At 38.6% G+C, this 14,586-nt stretch overlaps 1 protein-coding gene across 1 annotated transcript; it reads right to left on the reverse strand.

The window, feature by feature from the left end:
* Positions 1 to 245: 245 nt before the first annotated feature.
* MMADHC (metabolism of cobalamin associated D) lies at positions 246 to 14,064 on the reverse strand. The gene is made up of 8 exons (XM_052792118.1): positions 14,014 to 14,064; positions 13,802 to 13,852; positions 11,139 to 11,283; positions 10,671 to 10,888; positions 8,099 to 8,204; positions 6,703 to 6,833; positions 3,618 to 3,704; positions 246 to 2,259 (listed from the first exon to the last, which is right to left on the reverse strand). The coding sequence occupies exons 2-8, from the start codon at positions 13,808 to 13,810 to the stop codon at positions 2,065 to 2,067; spliced, it is 891 nt and encodes a 296-aa protein (XP_052648078.1). The 5' UTR covers positions 13,811 to 13,852; positions 14,014 to 14,064; the 3' UTR covers positions 246 to 2,064.
* Between the last annotated feature and the right edge of the window lie 522 nt (positions 14,065 to 14,586).

Here is a 14,586-nt window from a genome sequence, read left to right on the forward strand (position 1 = left end):
CTCCCACCCTTTCTAAAACATAGAAAGGCACATACAGCAAAGTCATCTGAAGAAAAGATAGCATCAAGAGTCTTCAAGGTAGTTAAAATGTGAACCGCTGCACAGAATTTGTTTTTCAAGTATTTATCCAACAAAGGTCTCCACAAGTGTAATCTACTGTCCAGCGAGATACTAACCCCTCTTTTATCAAATGAGCTAATTTGTGTTCTGAAAAATGGTTGTATTTTGCAAACAGACAAGACACATTGCAGCTTCTCAAGCTTTTTTAATCCTCTTGATGAGAATGAGAAAAAAAAAGTATCAATAAAGGACTTGAAAGTAATACAACTTTCTTGGACAGTAGAGCAGAGGTCAAAGAACTTGGGCTCTGGAAATATAGCACAAATTCCATGACAAATGATAAACAAATCCTGCCTCAACAGCCATACACTTCAACCTTGGAATGTGCGCAGGCTAGAGCTCACAGTGATGACAATGATGGTAGGTGAGCAAGATAACCTCTGAATTGCTGGCTTAGTGAGTGAATTTAGAGCAGACGGCACTCCTCCAGTGGAAAGTCTTCCTCATTTCCACCTCCACGATCCAGCAAAGTTACAGGCTTGCAGCAATCATTAACAAGGACAGATACAGGCACTTGGTAAAGGATCTGGTTCTAAACCCATTAAAGCCAATAAAAAGACTTTGGTGATAACTGGCTTAGATCCTGAGTAGGGAATAGAAGTAGTATACAAACCTAGAACAAGTTCTAAATCCATAATTGTTAGTTAACATTGGAAAAAGACACAATGATTAAAATCCCTAGCTATCTGACAGGAAGCTAAACCTCTCAGATCATCATCTTGTGCAGCCATTATCCAGACAAAAGTTGCGCTACATTTTGACGGAATCAAGACTGAAGGATTCCCATTGTTGCATGAATTGGCACAGCTACTGCAGTGGTTTATTAACAAATGGCCCCGATAACTGACTGCGATGAGATTAAAATCTAGTTTCTTAGTCTCTGTAGTGAGGCAGCTGACACTTTTGGTATTTGAGGTGCCTTGAATCTTCTTCACTGTTCTCCCTCCAGTAGCTTCAATGGACCTGATTGTTTTTATGATACCTGAAGAGACTGACTAGTTTACTTAAACCTTCCTGTTGAAATATTTTTATAATTGATCATAATTGCAATAATTGATTATAATTGCTCTTTGCACAGGCATTTCAAAATACCACAGAGTCAAGTCTAAATTGCATCCAAGTACAGGAAAACAATGATGGCATCCAAGCATTGCCTTATTACCATTTTTTTTTTCCACAATATATTTAATGACCTAAGAAAGTTACAAAAGCAACTGTACTAATTAAATATGTTTAGCTAACACTGAGAAAATAGAACCCCAACCAACATGAAGACAAAAAAAAAAAAGAAGATGACTGATTATAGAGTAATTTAAGACTTTTTACTGAGTCTCCGGATGTAGCAATCAAGTGAACACTCCCCTACTGAAGTATTACTTGTAGTTAAGAGACCACTGAAAGCTTATCTCATCATTCTCATTCTAGAACAGCAAATGAGTGATTAGTCCAGCATTAACTTCTGCAGTTTTTATTAAGTTCTATATTCTGGGAGAACAATTTTGTTTCTTATCCAGCTTTTTTTGCCACTTACTTATTCCAGTAAGCAGCAAAATTCCTAGAAACTTCAGTGGCACCAGGATTTTTAATACTAAGAGCACAGATTTTTCAGATACTGCAAGACAAAATGGTTAAGAAGTGTGGCTTGTAAAATAGTATTAAAAAAAGGATATGCAGATAGCTATGTACATATATGTTTAAACTCATTCAAGATGAAGGAAACTCACAGCTTAAAATTCACATGGCACATAAAGGTATCTCTTTGAATGTTGTCAATTAATATTCTAAGTCACATGTGGTGAACACATATTCAAAGACTAAAATAAATAACAGCTACTTTATTATCTAAGAATACTTTAAAGTGTGGCATTTCCTGACAATGCTTAGAGAAAATCATCAAGTAAAAGAATCCAAAGGTCACAAGAACTTGTGAAACTCTGATGACTGCTAGTTTCCACTTAGTTTTCTCATGATAGGGCTGTCAGGTTCAGCATTAGTGAAAATACTTCCTACAACCACATGAGTACCCCAGATGTTATGACGAATAACTTTGCAGCAGCCAAGATCATCAACGGAAAATCCCAAGTGGCGGTAGCGTTCATCTGTTTCAAACAGAGTGTTGTTTGTGTAAGGTCCAAAAAACTAGGTGGAAAAAGAGAATTTTTCACGTGAACATTTCCAAGAACATTTAAAATGTCAGAACTACCCCTTTGTAAAACAAAACCTAAGCCCAGAAGTACCAGTTACATCTGTTGGAGGCAATCTTATATACAGTTTTATTCATGAAATCTACACAGGAAACTAAGCAGAGTACCTCTGGTTATACTGATACCCCATATTTAAAGATTCTTCTTCACCACCGAGAGAGCGCTGAAGGCATATCAGCGTGTTTGAATGTCTAATCAATCATACATACAAAAAAGCTCAAGTGCTTTGAAAAGGTTCTGCTACTTCTACAGGCATTAAGGATAGAACCCTTCTGTGAAATAGCAAAAATAAGACATGTACCTTTTCAATGAGCCCCCTGCAAAGAAAGATGCTTTGAAGAGCAAAAACGTGCATAAATTGGAAACAGGTATTTCAGTTGCTTTGTCTCAGGTGGAAGCTTCTAACCAAAAGCCTACTCCTGATGAACAGGTTATTGGTAAGGATGTTACTACCGAACTGCAGCCCAAAGACAGAACCCTACTTTCATCAGTCCGTAACTATTCCTTAAATGAATGGAATTTCTGGGAAGCTTTTAAGCACTATATACACCTTCAACTGCCTGGTCACCTTACAAACATCCCCTCTTGAACCCATTTGCCTCTACTGACATGACAAATCACTGCTTTTCATAGTTTTTTTAAATAAAAACCCACTAAACTGAGCTTTGCCATGATTATGTTCAACTATAATATGGTTTTAACAGCTAGGTCTCAGACAAAAATACATACACACTCATGCTTTGACAGAAGCTTTCCAATTCTCTCTTGTAAGTTTTAGGACTCTTTATGTTTCATAGATATCTTGGTAAGAAACTGTCAGCTCTTCCAGAGAACTGGCGTAATCTGACAATGAATGCCAATGCTGTTTAATAGAAACAAGCTATTCATTTTTTTCTACATAACAAAGATATAATTAACTAGGGCAAAGAGATTTTTTAAAAACATCCATCTACACAAATAGGTGTCAGGACTACCCAGTCACGTTTGGAAGGCATAACCAGCCTATTGTGCAGTGACCAAGAGCTCTTGGGCATAAAACTTCTACAGTTATCTGGAATTCAACTTCATTGCTGAACAATGTTCTCCAAAGTGCCAACTGCAATGACAGCTGACACAGTATGGGGACTGGCTGAGGGTTACTATCCTGTCTTAATTTATTAAAGAAATTATCGCATGGTAACAGCTTTTGGGCCCTATGAAAAAGTTGGATTTAACCCATACAGAACAGAAATACCACTGCTAGTTAGGACATAGCAGTGTCCCATTACGAATTCCACACAGCATGTAACTTACTGCCAGTCCTGAGGATGGATCAATGAAGTCAGCCCAATAGCCTTCAGAACAAATTGCATAGCAGATTTCCTTGGCACCATTAATGAACTTAAAAAAAATAAAGGGAAAGAAGGATATCAAATGAGATTTTTGTTGCATATATATGTACACACATCAGAACACATATAAAATATTCTGAAAATAAACAAGCACAGATTTCTTTTGGCCTCTACTAAAAAATGAGAAATTCAGTACACTTTCAATAAAAATATTAATAATATTAAGAGGATTAGAATTAATGGCATACATTAGGCTACTTCAATCATGTGAGATTTGAAAGTGTTTCTTAGGCCAGTCAATAATGGATTAACAGCTTGTACAAGGAATAACATAATTGCTTTGATTATTCATGCAGATAGCAATCATACCTGTTATCCCCTTTAAGAAGTCAACCATTACTTCAGGTATTTCTGTGTTATTTCCACGAGTTTACAGTTCTCACCTGAACTCCACAAATTTGACACTAAATGTAGCATTAAATATATTTTTATAAATATATGAAAAAATATAGTATTTCTGTAAGGTCTCATCTCAGCCAAGAGGACAGTATTACGTAGTTCTTCCTGCACTACAAATGTTCAACTGCAAATGATTTTAAAGAACCGTTTTAGTTTTGCTTCATGATAGCAAGCAGTTCCATAAGCACTTGACTTTTACACCAATCTACACCAATTCTCTTGTTGTAATGAATTGGTGGTCAGGATGAATGATGATTTCAAAATCTCCCACTATCTGACAATCAAAATTGTAGGTAATGTTTCAGTTACACTGGAGGACACCAGCTGATGTTCCTGAGAACAGTCTTTTCAATTAAGCACCATGCCAAGAAGCTCCCTGTTCTGTAATGTGTTGTCAAAAATCTCCATCCTCTGAAGAGACAGCTTAAAGAATTTACTTTTTTTGTTGCAAACTTTTCACATCAGCTAATTTGAGAAATTAAGCTTTTTATTTTTTAAAATTTGGTGTTGAGTTGCAGTTATCTGTTTGTCAGATACAGAAGGAAATTCAATCAGATAGATTCAAAGCTGTGCTCCTGTATCCTGACATCACAACACAGACCACAAAAGAATTACACGAGCTACAGATTACACAGCACATTTTTTCCACAGATAAATCAGCAACAACAGGAGACCTCAGTTATGTGCTTTTAATCACCTAGACCAGCAGTTTTCAATCCATGTTATGAGGGCCAGCAGGGGCCCATAAAAACTTCTGAAGAAACCTGCAAAGGTGAGTGACAAAAACACCAAACAGAAGTTGAGATATGTGATGGTCCTAAAACTCTCCATGCACTCTGAGAAAAACATGTCCCAGTGCAAAAATCTAAACAGCTGAATACACTGAGCTAAAGCACAAATAGAATTCACATAGCTTCCTCGAAACATGAAAGAAATTCCCTAATCTCATAAAAAAGAAATATTTCTAACTTCTGAATAAATACTTCATTTACTTTCAGTTATAAAAATTGGATTGTTCTCTATAATTACTGGCCTTAGCAGCTCAAGGTTTCAAATTTATAGAAATATTATTATAGTTACTCAGCTTCAGACCCTTAATGGTCCAAAATAAGGGAAGTTTATCCTTTACAGTAATCTGTCCTGTATTTTGAGGTTTGATGGCTCTGATGATTAACTATGATTCAACTGTAAATTAAGTCACAAGTGTAAGTAAGCCATCTGAAGACAGCATTTTAGGCATTACATTTCTGATACAGTGTATCTTTTGATCCAGTGTTGTAACAACCCCTCAGCAATCACTTGGAGTGAGGTTAATAAACACTTGAGATTCACGACTGTAAACATTTAGATTTGGCTGTACATAACCCTCATTACTTCAGCACAAGCCTCTCACATTAAATTAGTATTTTTAAGGTTACTGCTAACCATCTATGAAGCAAACAAACAGACCATTTACTTGTGAATTTGCTGTTAGTAACCTTTAGGCCGGGAGGTTACATCTAACATCCTAACACCCCTACAATGACTATATTAGACTTGACAGGGAGGTGCACAAGGAAGAAAGATGCCAATTAACATATAATTAGACCAGATTACAATGCCAAAGACCAACAGACCATAAATAATTCAAAGAGAAGAACACACTAAAATGAAGGGAATTTTAATTTGTGTGTAATCTTTATGTTGATCCTTCAGACTGCTTCTTCCTTTTTTTGTAGTAACCTTTACACTGCTTTATACGGGCTACATTTGCAATTTACAGGATTGAAATGGACATTACCAAGTTATTCTCAAACATAAATACGACTCTCACTATACAGATGAAAATCCCACAGGTTGATTTTTCCTAGTTTTAGAAAAATTGTAACACATAACATAGAGAAACGTATTTTGAGGTGCTGAGAAGAGTGCCAGCAGTGGTGAACAGTGACACCTGCTGGAGTACACACCCAAAAATGCTGAAGAATGTGAAATAAAGCGACTTTCAGAGAGACCTCTAGTGGCAACAGAACAGAAAGACAAAGTTCAGGAGGATGGTTAAGATGTAATAAATATAACTGATACCTAGGCTAAAAGCATTAACTGTATCCATTATCAGAATGAAAAAAAAAAAAAAAAATGACAGCAACCACTTTTTACAAGTAAGAACGCACACTCATCGACAGACTCTGTACTGGAATCTCAATTACATCACAGAAAAACAGACAGCAGTGAAATCCTACAAAATGCATTGTACTGAAGCTGAAATGAGGTGAGAAAATAGTTGCTGCCTTTTAACCACAACAGGACAACAATCAAGTATCTTTATTAATTTACTGTAGCATTTTAAAATATTTTAGCATACTTTTGACTCACCCCACTATAAAGAATTTAATAGTTCTGAGACATGTAGAGTAGTCAAAAAGCTATGAAGCTGGAAAAAAGTTCTCCATTTTATCAGTAAGAGAACACAGGCTTAGCTCAAAAAACTCTAAAAAGTAATACAGTATTATTACAACCAGAGCTAGAAATGGACCAAAATACAGACACAGTTCACAGAAGATTCATCAACAAACAAAAATAAGCTCATGCTACTGTCAGCTACTTACATTTTCTAACAGCATTTCTCTCTCATCCTCCACTTCTTGACTCCATACAGTCATATCATTTTTAGTCTTCTGGGTGACAGTTAACACTGTTAAACAGTTGGCATTCACTTCTGGAAATATTGACTCAAAGTCTAAAAAAAAGTGAAAGTGTCATGTTATGGCTTGCTCTTACATTTTACTTATGGTTTTTCAGTTTTAGACGAATTATTGACCCTACTTCAGAGCCTTCCTTTCATTTAAATCCAAGATAGGTGTGTGTTTTTCAACAGCATGCTGGTCTGAAATGCTGACATTGCATTTGTGGAAACTAATGCACCTTGGTAAGGTCCTGTTAAAAGCAACTCAGGGAGTGGGGTTTGCTATTTCAAGACCTCCTATTTAATCACAAGATGATAAAAGGCGCACCACTCTGCACATTTCAGAACATGCAAACAAGTGTCTGTCTTTGCAAAGACACAAACCCAAGTACAGTAATATTTCAGTATTTTTGAATTGAACACCACCACAGTTCTCCACACATGAGAACTGGCTAAGCCACATTACGTGATGCACACCTATTTTTACATTAAATCTTTCAGTAGAAATGTCTCAGATCTATGTCCTAGGACATGACAGCAGACTTGGTATCGGTAGCATACTATCAGCATGAGTTGTGACAGTTCTTCCCCTGGAGCAGAAAAGGTCCAAGCCCATTTTGATTCTCTCAAATCAAATGTAGCATCATCTGTTGGACTACAAACAGGAGTGCATGTGAAGCACCAAAGTCACAATTAGGCTTCATGAAGCCCTGTTTTCAGTATGGGAGGAAAAAAGCACTTCCCAGAATTAAAAGTCCGAAGGTTCATTCTTTCTTAAGTCTCTGAAAAGTCTGCTCTCTTCAGCATCTAGACCAAGCTTTCAGCCAGATTTCAGTCTCTTCTCTCTTTCAGTATATCACTTTTAAAATTAGAAGGTTTTATTCCAATTTAATTTCAATCATTTCCTTCTTGAATAAAACACAAGATACAAAACCAACGCTTTCAGAAGTTTCATAATTTCAATTTGCTGTTTTACTAAGAAGCAGTGCCAAAAGATTTGATTTTGTCACAAACTGGTTTTTGGATAGTGAATTAGCTCCAGAATCTACCTGACACTAAAGAAGCAGCTGAAAGTTACTCCCCACCCCAGCTGATCTTCAATTTAAGTGGCACTGAATTTTACATGAAATACGAAGTATTGTCAACAGCAAAGTTTCAGTTTTCATTTTATAGTATGTAGTTTTCTTTTGTAAAATATTAACTCTGGATTATTTCTACTACACAATCTGTGGCATCAATTACATCAGAGCATTTACTTACATATTTTTACATTTTAAAAAGTTATAATTTCTCAGCTGTCAATAAAACTGAAAATATACCTTTTCGTAACAGTTCAGGACAAGCTTGTACTGCACATTCTACCTTTGCATTTTCAAAGTAAGTTTCAGCGTTATTTATTTGCTGTTTCTGTGGAACATCAGCACCCTGAGAAAAACAAAAATCGTAACTTTCTCATTTGTTAATATATAACAGGAATAACTTTGTACACCAGACTATGTTTTTGTGACTAAATGTCTACTGATACACTCAACCAGTTTCACAGAAAGATGATTTGCAATGAGACTTAAATTTTTTCAATTAAAAGTGGTACAGATACAGATATTACCTATTACTTAAACCTATACAGAAATTACAAGTTTTATATTTTATTGTAACCGTATTATCTCAAAGCCTTAACCAATACAAAAATTTTTTTAAAAATATCCTTCTGAAACAACGACCTTAAGTATACAATATAACAGCAATTGATAGATTTCAGAAACACACATTACCTGAGCAAGAATAAAAATTTAAAATAAAGTTACACAACAGTTCTAGAGCTCTGAGCTATCAGTATTTTCCGCTTTAGCTGTTGTAGCTTGAAAAGCAGAACAGTTTTCCAATAATATCATTTTTATTGTGAACAGTTTTTTAGTTCTACGGTTTCTAAAAAAACCCAACAAAACCCAAAACAGATTCTTGTGGGTATGTTACAAATAGAGCACCTGTAAATTAGATATCTAACATTTAAGCTTAAAATGCCCTTAAGAAGGTAGTAACAACAGCTGCCTCCTCTGGGATAGCAATTATTAAGGCATTCAGCACCTATTACATAATACAGTTATTCTAGGTCTAACTATGCCATAATTTACTTTAAGTCCTACCTAACACCTGTTTGTATCTGAAAGTTCTTCCTAGAAAAAACTATTACATTGCAAACACAGTGTGGCTAGCATCTTTGTTCTAGAAGTTAACAATCAAGAACGGGAAAAAAAACCCCAAACAAAAAAAACAAACCCCAAACCATCAGAAAATAAACACAACAATAGACAAACAACTGCCATTAACTGCAGTTTCAATACATGTTTCCACACGTACCTTGCATTATGACTGCAAAGTCACTGGGACGGATCAGTTAGTACTTTAAGCCCTACAAGCCATGCCGTTATGCTGGTAAATCCCTTCTTTTCTTCCTAACTATATGATGGCTTCTCTTACTAAGAATCATAGTTTATTGTGATTTCGTCTACTACTCCCATTCTATCCAGCTAAACATGACTTACATAGTCCATATGCTTACCAGGCACGCTATCATCAAGGCAGTATAGCCGTTTTCCAAAGATCGCTACCACTTTCTGATATTGATAGGCTGGTAGGCCCATTTATTCTGCTCTGATAAAACTAATACATGAATCTCAGGTACACAGAGGTCAGAGAACTTTTGACACTTCTCTGACTGGTTCAAGGACTGGTGCATGAGCTTCAGCAGCACTGAGCTTTTCCCCTGCTTGCTGCAGCAACCTATGGGAGGTTCCTGTATTCAGCTGATCCCATCATTCAAATCTGGGTCCTCTCCGAAAATGAGTAGTTTCGCAGTTTCACTAGCTAAATGCTGTTCACGGATTCCTAAACACCACTAGTATGAAGCAGAGCCGACTCCTGTTGACTGCTTTCTGAATACCAGTTGCAAAACCTGCCTCCGCGCTTTCCAGTTTCTCCCTTCCATTTGGGACAGCAGCAGCTGCACCGGCTATTTTATTATATAAGTAATCTTGCTAGAAAGCAGACATGCATTCAGCACACCTGGTTTGCACTAAACAAACAGAAGACTAGAATTTTCTATTCGGCTTTTAACAGAGCGTATGATCCATACAAGCTGAAAACAGAATCTGGGGAGCTCACCAGAAGTTTATGTTTTCTGAACACTTTGGAATACAATGGTACGTTTACAAAAACCACTATACAGCATTTTTACAATGGAGATTTGCTAGTTGACTTCCAAAGTCTGAGCGTGCCACAAACTCAGAGAGCCTGGAAAGTAGAGCCAGTAGCTAGTAGCACTAAATATTTGTTGAAACGTTGCGATTGTACTAGCAATTATCAAGCTGCTTATGGTTAATAATGCATATGACTTGCTGCAAGCTGTGCCATCACCAAAATGCAGTCTCACTGTGAGACCTGAGGTTCAGGTACGTTGATCTGCTGCTCCTGTGTGAATTCAATGGTTGTCAGAATTAAGCAGACAGATCTAAACAGTGTCCAAACATTAAATGAAATACTGAGGAAACTACCAATTCCATTTGATAAAAGGTGGTGAGACTTGGTAAACAGCAAATTTTGAAATTGAAGTTTTCTTTTCTCGTATCCATATAATTAATTCACTTCTAAAATGCTATTTCACTAAGCACTGCCTAGACATACAGTCAAAAAAAACCACACCCTGAAATATTTTTCTCCTAAAAGAAAAAACTTCAGCTAGGTTCTATGTAATCTCTCACTCACCCCAGTTGAAGTTCATCTTTCAAAACCATCTAGAAAATCAACGGTATCTTTTTTCAGGAGAAAGAGACATTTGTTATGTTCCTCTTAAACAAGAAATATCAGTTTCACATAGAAGAAGCCTGTTCTTACCTGAAATTCATTTATGTATTGGGCCATTACAAATTCATGCCTTTCACTTGCTGAAGGCTCTGCTAATATATCAGGCAGACTTTTTGAACCTTGGCTTTTCTTCTGAGAAGCAGTGCCATTTAGGTGACAGTCAAAACCAATATTACCAGGCAACTGGAATCTCTGGTCCTGAGGACCAAATGGACCCATTACTTCATCTGGCCATACAGTTCTCGGACCTGCAAAAGTCAAGGCCTTGCTTTAGTCATCACATCTAGAAAGAAAGGAAAAAAAAAAAAAAGAAAAAAAACCTCTCCCATACAAATATCTGTATTTGATCACAATCATGTATAACCAAAGTAACCATGATGCACAAGTAAAAGTCAGGGCCCTGACATAAAAGGCACACTTCAGAATTCCCAAATTTATATTGGGTGCAAAGTTCTGATAGCACACGAATTCAAAGAAAATGAATTTGCTTTTTCTTACATAAATCAGGAGGTGCAGCAGCAACATGAGGCTCATCTGAGCCAGAGGAACCTGCTGTAGAAAAAGCCTTGGGATTTACAACTCTTTTGACTAAGGAATAAAACCCTGGTAGGTAGGTGACCAATCTTGCTCTGTTACAGAGCACCTGAGAAGACAAAAACAAGATAAGTATTACATACTGCTAGCAAAAATACTAGTTTAAGTACAGCTTTGTGGATCACAAGAGAAATCCTCACTTGATAATTAAATTACAATTTTGATTATGATTAACTGTGTTTCTGTAAAATCAAGTTCTGAAAGTATTTTATTATTACTTTTATATTTTACTAGTAACAGTACTCTAAGTAAAGCAAAAGCCTCGAAAACACTTATTAAAAGGCCTTCTTATGTGAGGAAAAAACCCTGAAAAGTTTAAACAGCAACACTGAAACCCCACAACCTAAATTAAGTTATGGATGAGGATTGTTTCCATGATTATTTCCAGGTGTGTCACTGTTTCCATGATTGTCACAATTCCATCACGGGATTGATTATCAGAAATACCTAGAAATACTGTTAACACGTTAGCCAGCCTATATTCCTACTTCTTAAAAGACTGGATGGAGACACAAGATAGTATGACTCCAGATACCTCTTGTAGCTTTCATCTAAAAGCTGCTTACACACATTTCTTCACCAGCAAAGGACACTTTCCAACAGCCCTGAACTACGCAGGGAGATACACATTATCAAAACAGGTAGGAATGGTAATTTCAGCTTCTTTCTTTTGCTCTCAAAATCCGTAAACATTTAACACGTGCAAAACTTAAGTTAGTGCAGCCAGCGTTATTTAGATTTGCAAACTCAGTACATTCCCATATTTACAAACAAGTATTACTGTAGACAGATCAGTATGGTGGTCAAAATGCCAGTAAGCCATAAAACCTTTATGAATTCTGCGGTCTCCAGAAAATCTGCTTCACGCCACAGAGTTGTACTGTCAACATAACTTCCAAGTGCTGAAGATGATTCTATCAGAAACTGATTCAGCCACACAGCAAACAGAAAATGATGCAATGCTATCTCCCTGAGCATGCAAATGGTCTCAACAACAGGGCTCCAAAGAGCTAATGGCTCCTCACCATGAGGATTAACTCTGAGGCCCAGTGACAGTATCTCAAGTAGTAACATGAGCAACTGTTACTGGGGGTATTTTTGTGCTTTTTGTGTTTTGGTTTTTTAAACAAGAAATATCCAGGTGATGTAATTAAACTGAAAAGTCTGATCTCTTTCTTATATTTTAAAAATAGATTGACAACTTTCATGATGCATGTACACACGCATAACTGAAAAATAACCAATCATACACTCAAAATGTAGAGTCAGAAGTGTAATTAAAAAAAAAATTAAAGACTACTTAACTCTAGCACAAAACTACTAACACTCTTGACTGCAGTTGCACAAAACCATGCATTACTGGAAAATGTAAATCCCACCTGCCACAGCATGCGTGCTTTTGTAAAACCTTATTTTCCAGGTGAGGGAAAGAAAGAAATTCTTTTGAGAAACTAACATAAAGGGATTTTCTGTAAGTGCTGTATTCTTGATTCTATAAAAGTTTATGCGTATGTACACTACATGTGTATGCAACAAGGTTACTTCAAAAAAAAGTGAGAAAATGGTATTGTTTGTATGTTTAAGATAAAAAGTCTTATTCAGAGTATCAGGACGTAAATCAGTAAGCATCTGTCTCTTACATACCACCTCTGCATAAACATACAATGTTTAATAAGTTCTACCAGCATCATGAAGACTCAAATGCATAAAGGCACTTTTGATTTTCTGACTTATGTCAAGTATTTACAGTATTTACAGTATTACAGGCCTTAAGCTGTCTAGTTCTAAAACACCACTAGGTTTTACAGGTTCCTGTAACAACAGCAAAAGTCTACTGATTCCACTTGAATGTTTTTTTCCTCTATTAGGTAAAAGCACTATTAAAATTAATTTTTGCATAATGATTACATTATAGATTAAAGAAATGTAAACAATTACAGCTGACATGTAATTACAAGAAAGTAGCGTTTTTTTTTTAAGATGAGCATCACTTAACATGGAGATGTTAGCATTAATTACAGATACCTTGACTGAGCTCGCTTATGCAAATATTTACACACCTAGCATTACACAAATGAAAAAATACCCCTGACATCAATAAGTTATTCACGTCCCCATGCCACGACTAAATCAATAAAGCATGTTTTGTTTTCCAGTCTGAAAGTACCCTGGTGAACCTGACGCACGACATAGAAAAAAAACCCAAACCCAAACAGATCCTACTTAATCCTCAATTCCATTATTCCCACGATAGCCACAGAAAACGGCTTCCAAAACTTAAGACGGAAGGATGGCGATACCACCGCCTCCTAATAAAAATGTACCTTGGCGTAACTCAGATTTTTACCAACGACTCCCCGATAAGCGCGATGATTTAAAGACCGCTTTGAAGGGGAAATAACACTCAAGCGTCCCCCATAACAGGCAGAAGAGCTCTCCTCCGACGGCGCCGGTTCGCCTTCTCATCGCGACGAGGGGCAGGGGCGGGTGAACCGCCACCCCCGTACCGCAAGCCGGCGGAGAAGGGGTCCGGGGAGGCCGGGGAGGCGGGGGTCTGCGTTACTCACAGTGGCCATTGCAGACGGTGGGCTCCCTCACGCCGACAGGCCCGGCTGCCCCTGGAAGAGAAGCGAACGCACCAGACTCCCAGCTACCGGCCGGTCCCGCGGCTGTCCGCCCACCTCCCGGCCTGGGAGCGGCCTCACCCCGCCCGGTGGGACGGGACCGGCGGGGCCGATCACCCCCTCCGCCCCGGCGGCAGAACCGCCGCACCTCTCACCTCTTCCTGCAAAATGGCGCCGGCCGCCTTCCCGTCCCCTTCGGCGCACCCGCGCTGCGAGCGTCCGCCCCGCCCGTCCCCAAGCCGAACGAGCCGATCCACCGACACCTAGCGTATCGAGGGGAGCAGACAGAGACAGGCGGGGCAAAGCCGTTCGGCGCTCGATTGCTCGGGGCCGAGGGTGAGGCGGTGGGAAGGAGCGGAGCGGGGCGGCCGGGGCCGGCCTGTGGTGGGCGGCCGTGTGTGGTGGGCTGCCAGGCCGGTGTTTTCTCCTCGTTCTCGGCTGAAGGGCGGCCGTGGTCGCTCCTGCCGGGGCTCCTCAGAGCCGTGGTGTCGGTGCCGGCACCGGCTCGCCTGCCCCCGGTGGTGCAGTACCCGTTGGGTGCACCAGGAGTCAGTCACGTAACGTTAAACGGGGCTGCCGCTACGGCCGGCCGCGGCTGGGGCTGTCTGGGGCCGGGGAACACGGCGAAGTCGGAAATTAATAAAAGGGGGGGGGTGTTTTTATTGAAGAACGTGGCGGGGGGGGGCCTCGGCAGGCCGCGAGGCCCGGGGATTTCTTGGGACGTCGAT

Source organism: Harpia harpyja, chromosome 7 (genome assembly GCF_026419915.1).
Source record: "Harpia harpyja isolate bHarHar1 chromosome 7, bHarHar1 primary haplotype, whole genome shotgun sequence".
Taxonomy (NCBI): Eukaryota; Metazoa; Chordata; class Aves; order Accipitriformes; family Accipitridae; genus Harpia; species Harpia harpyja.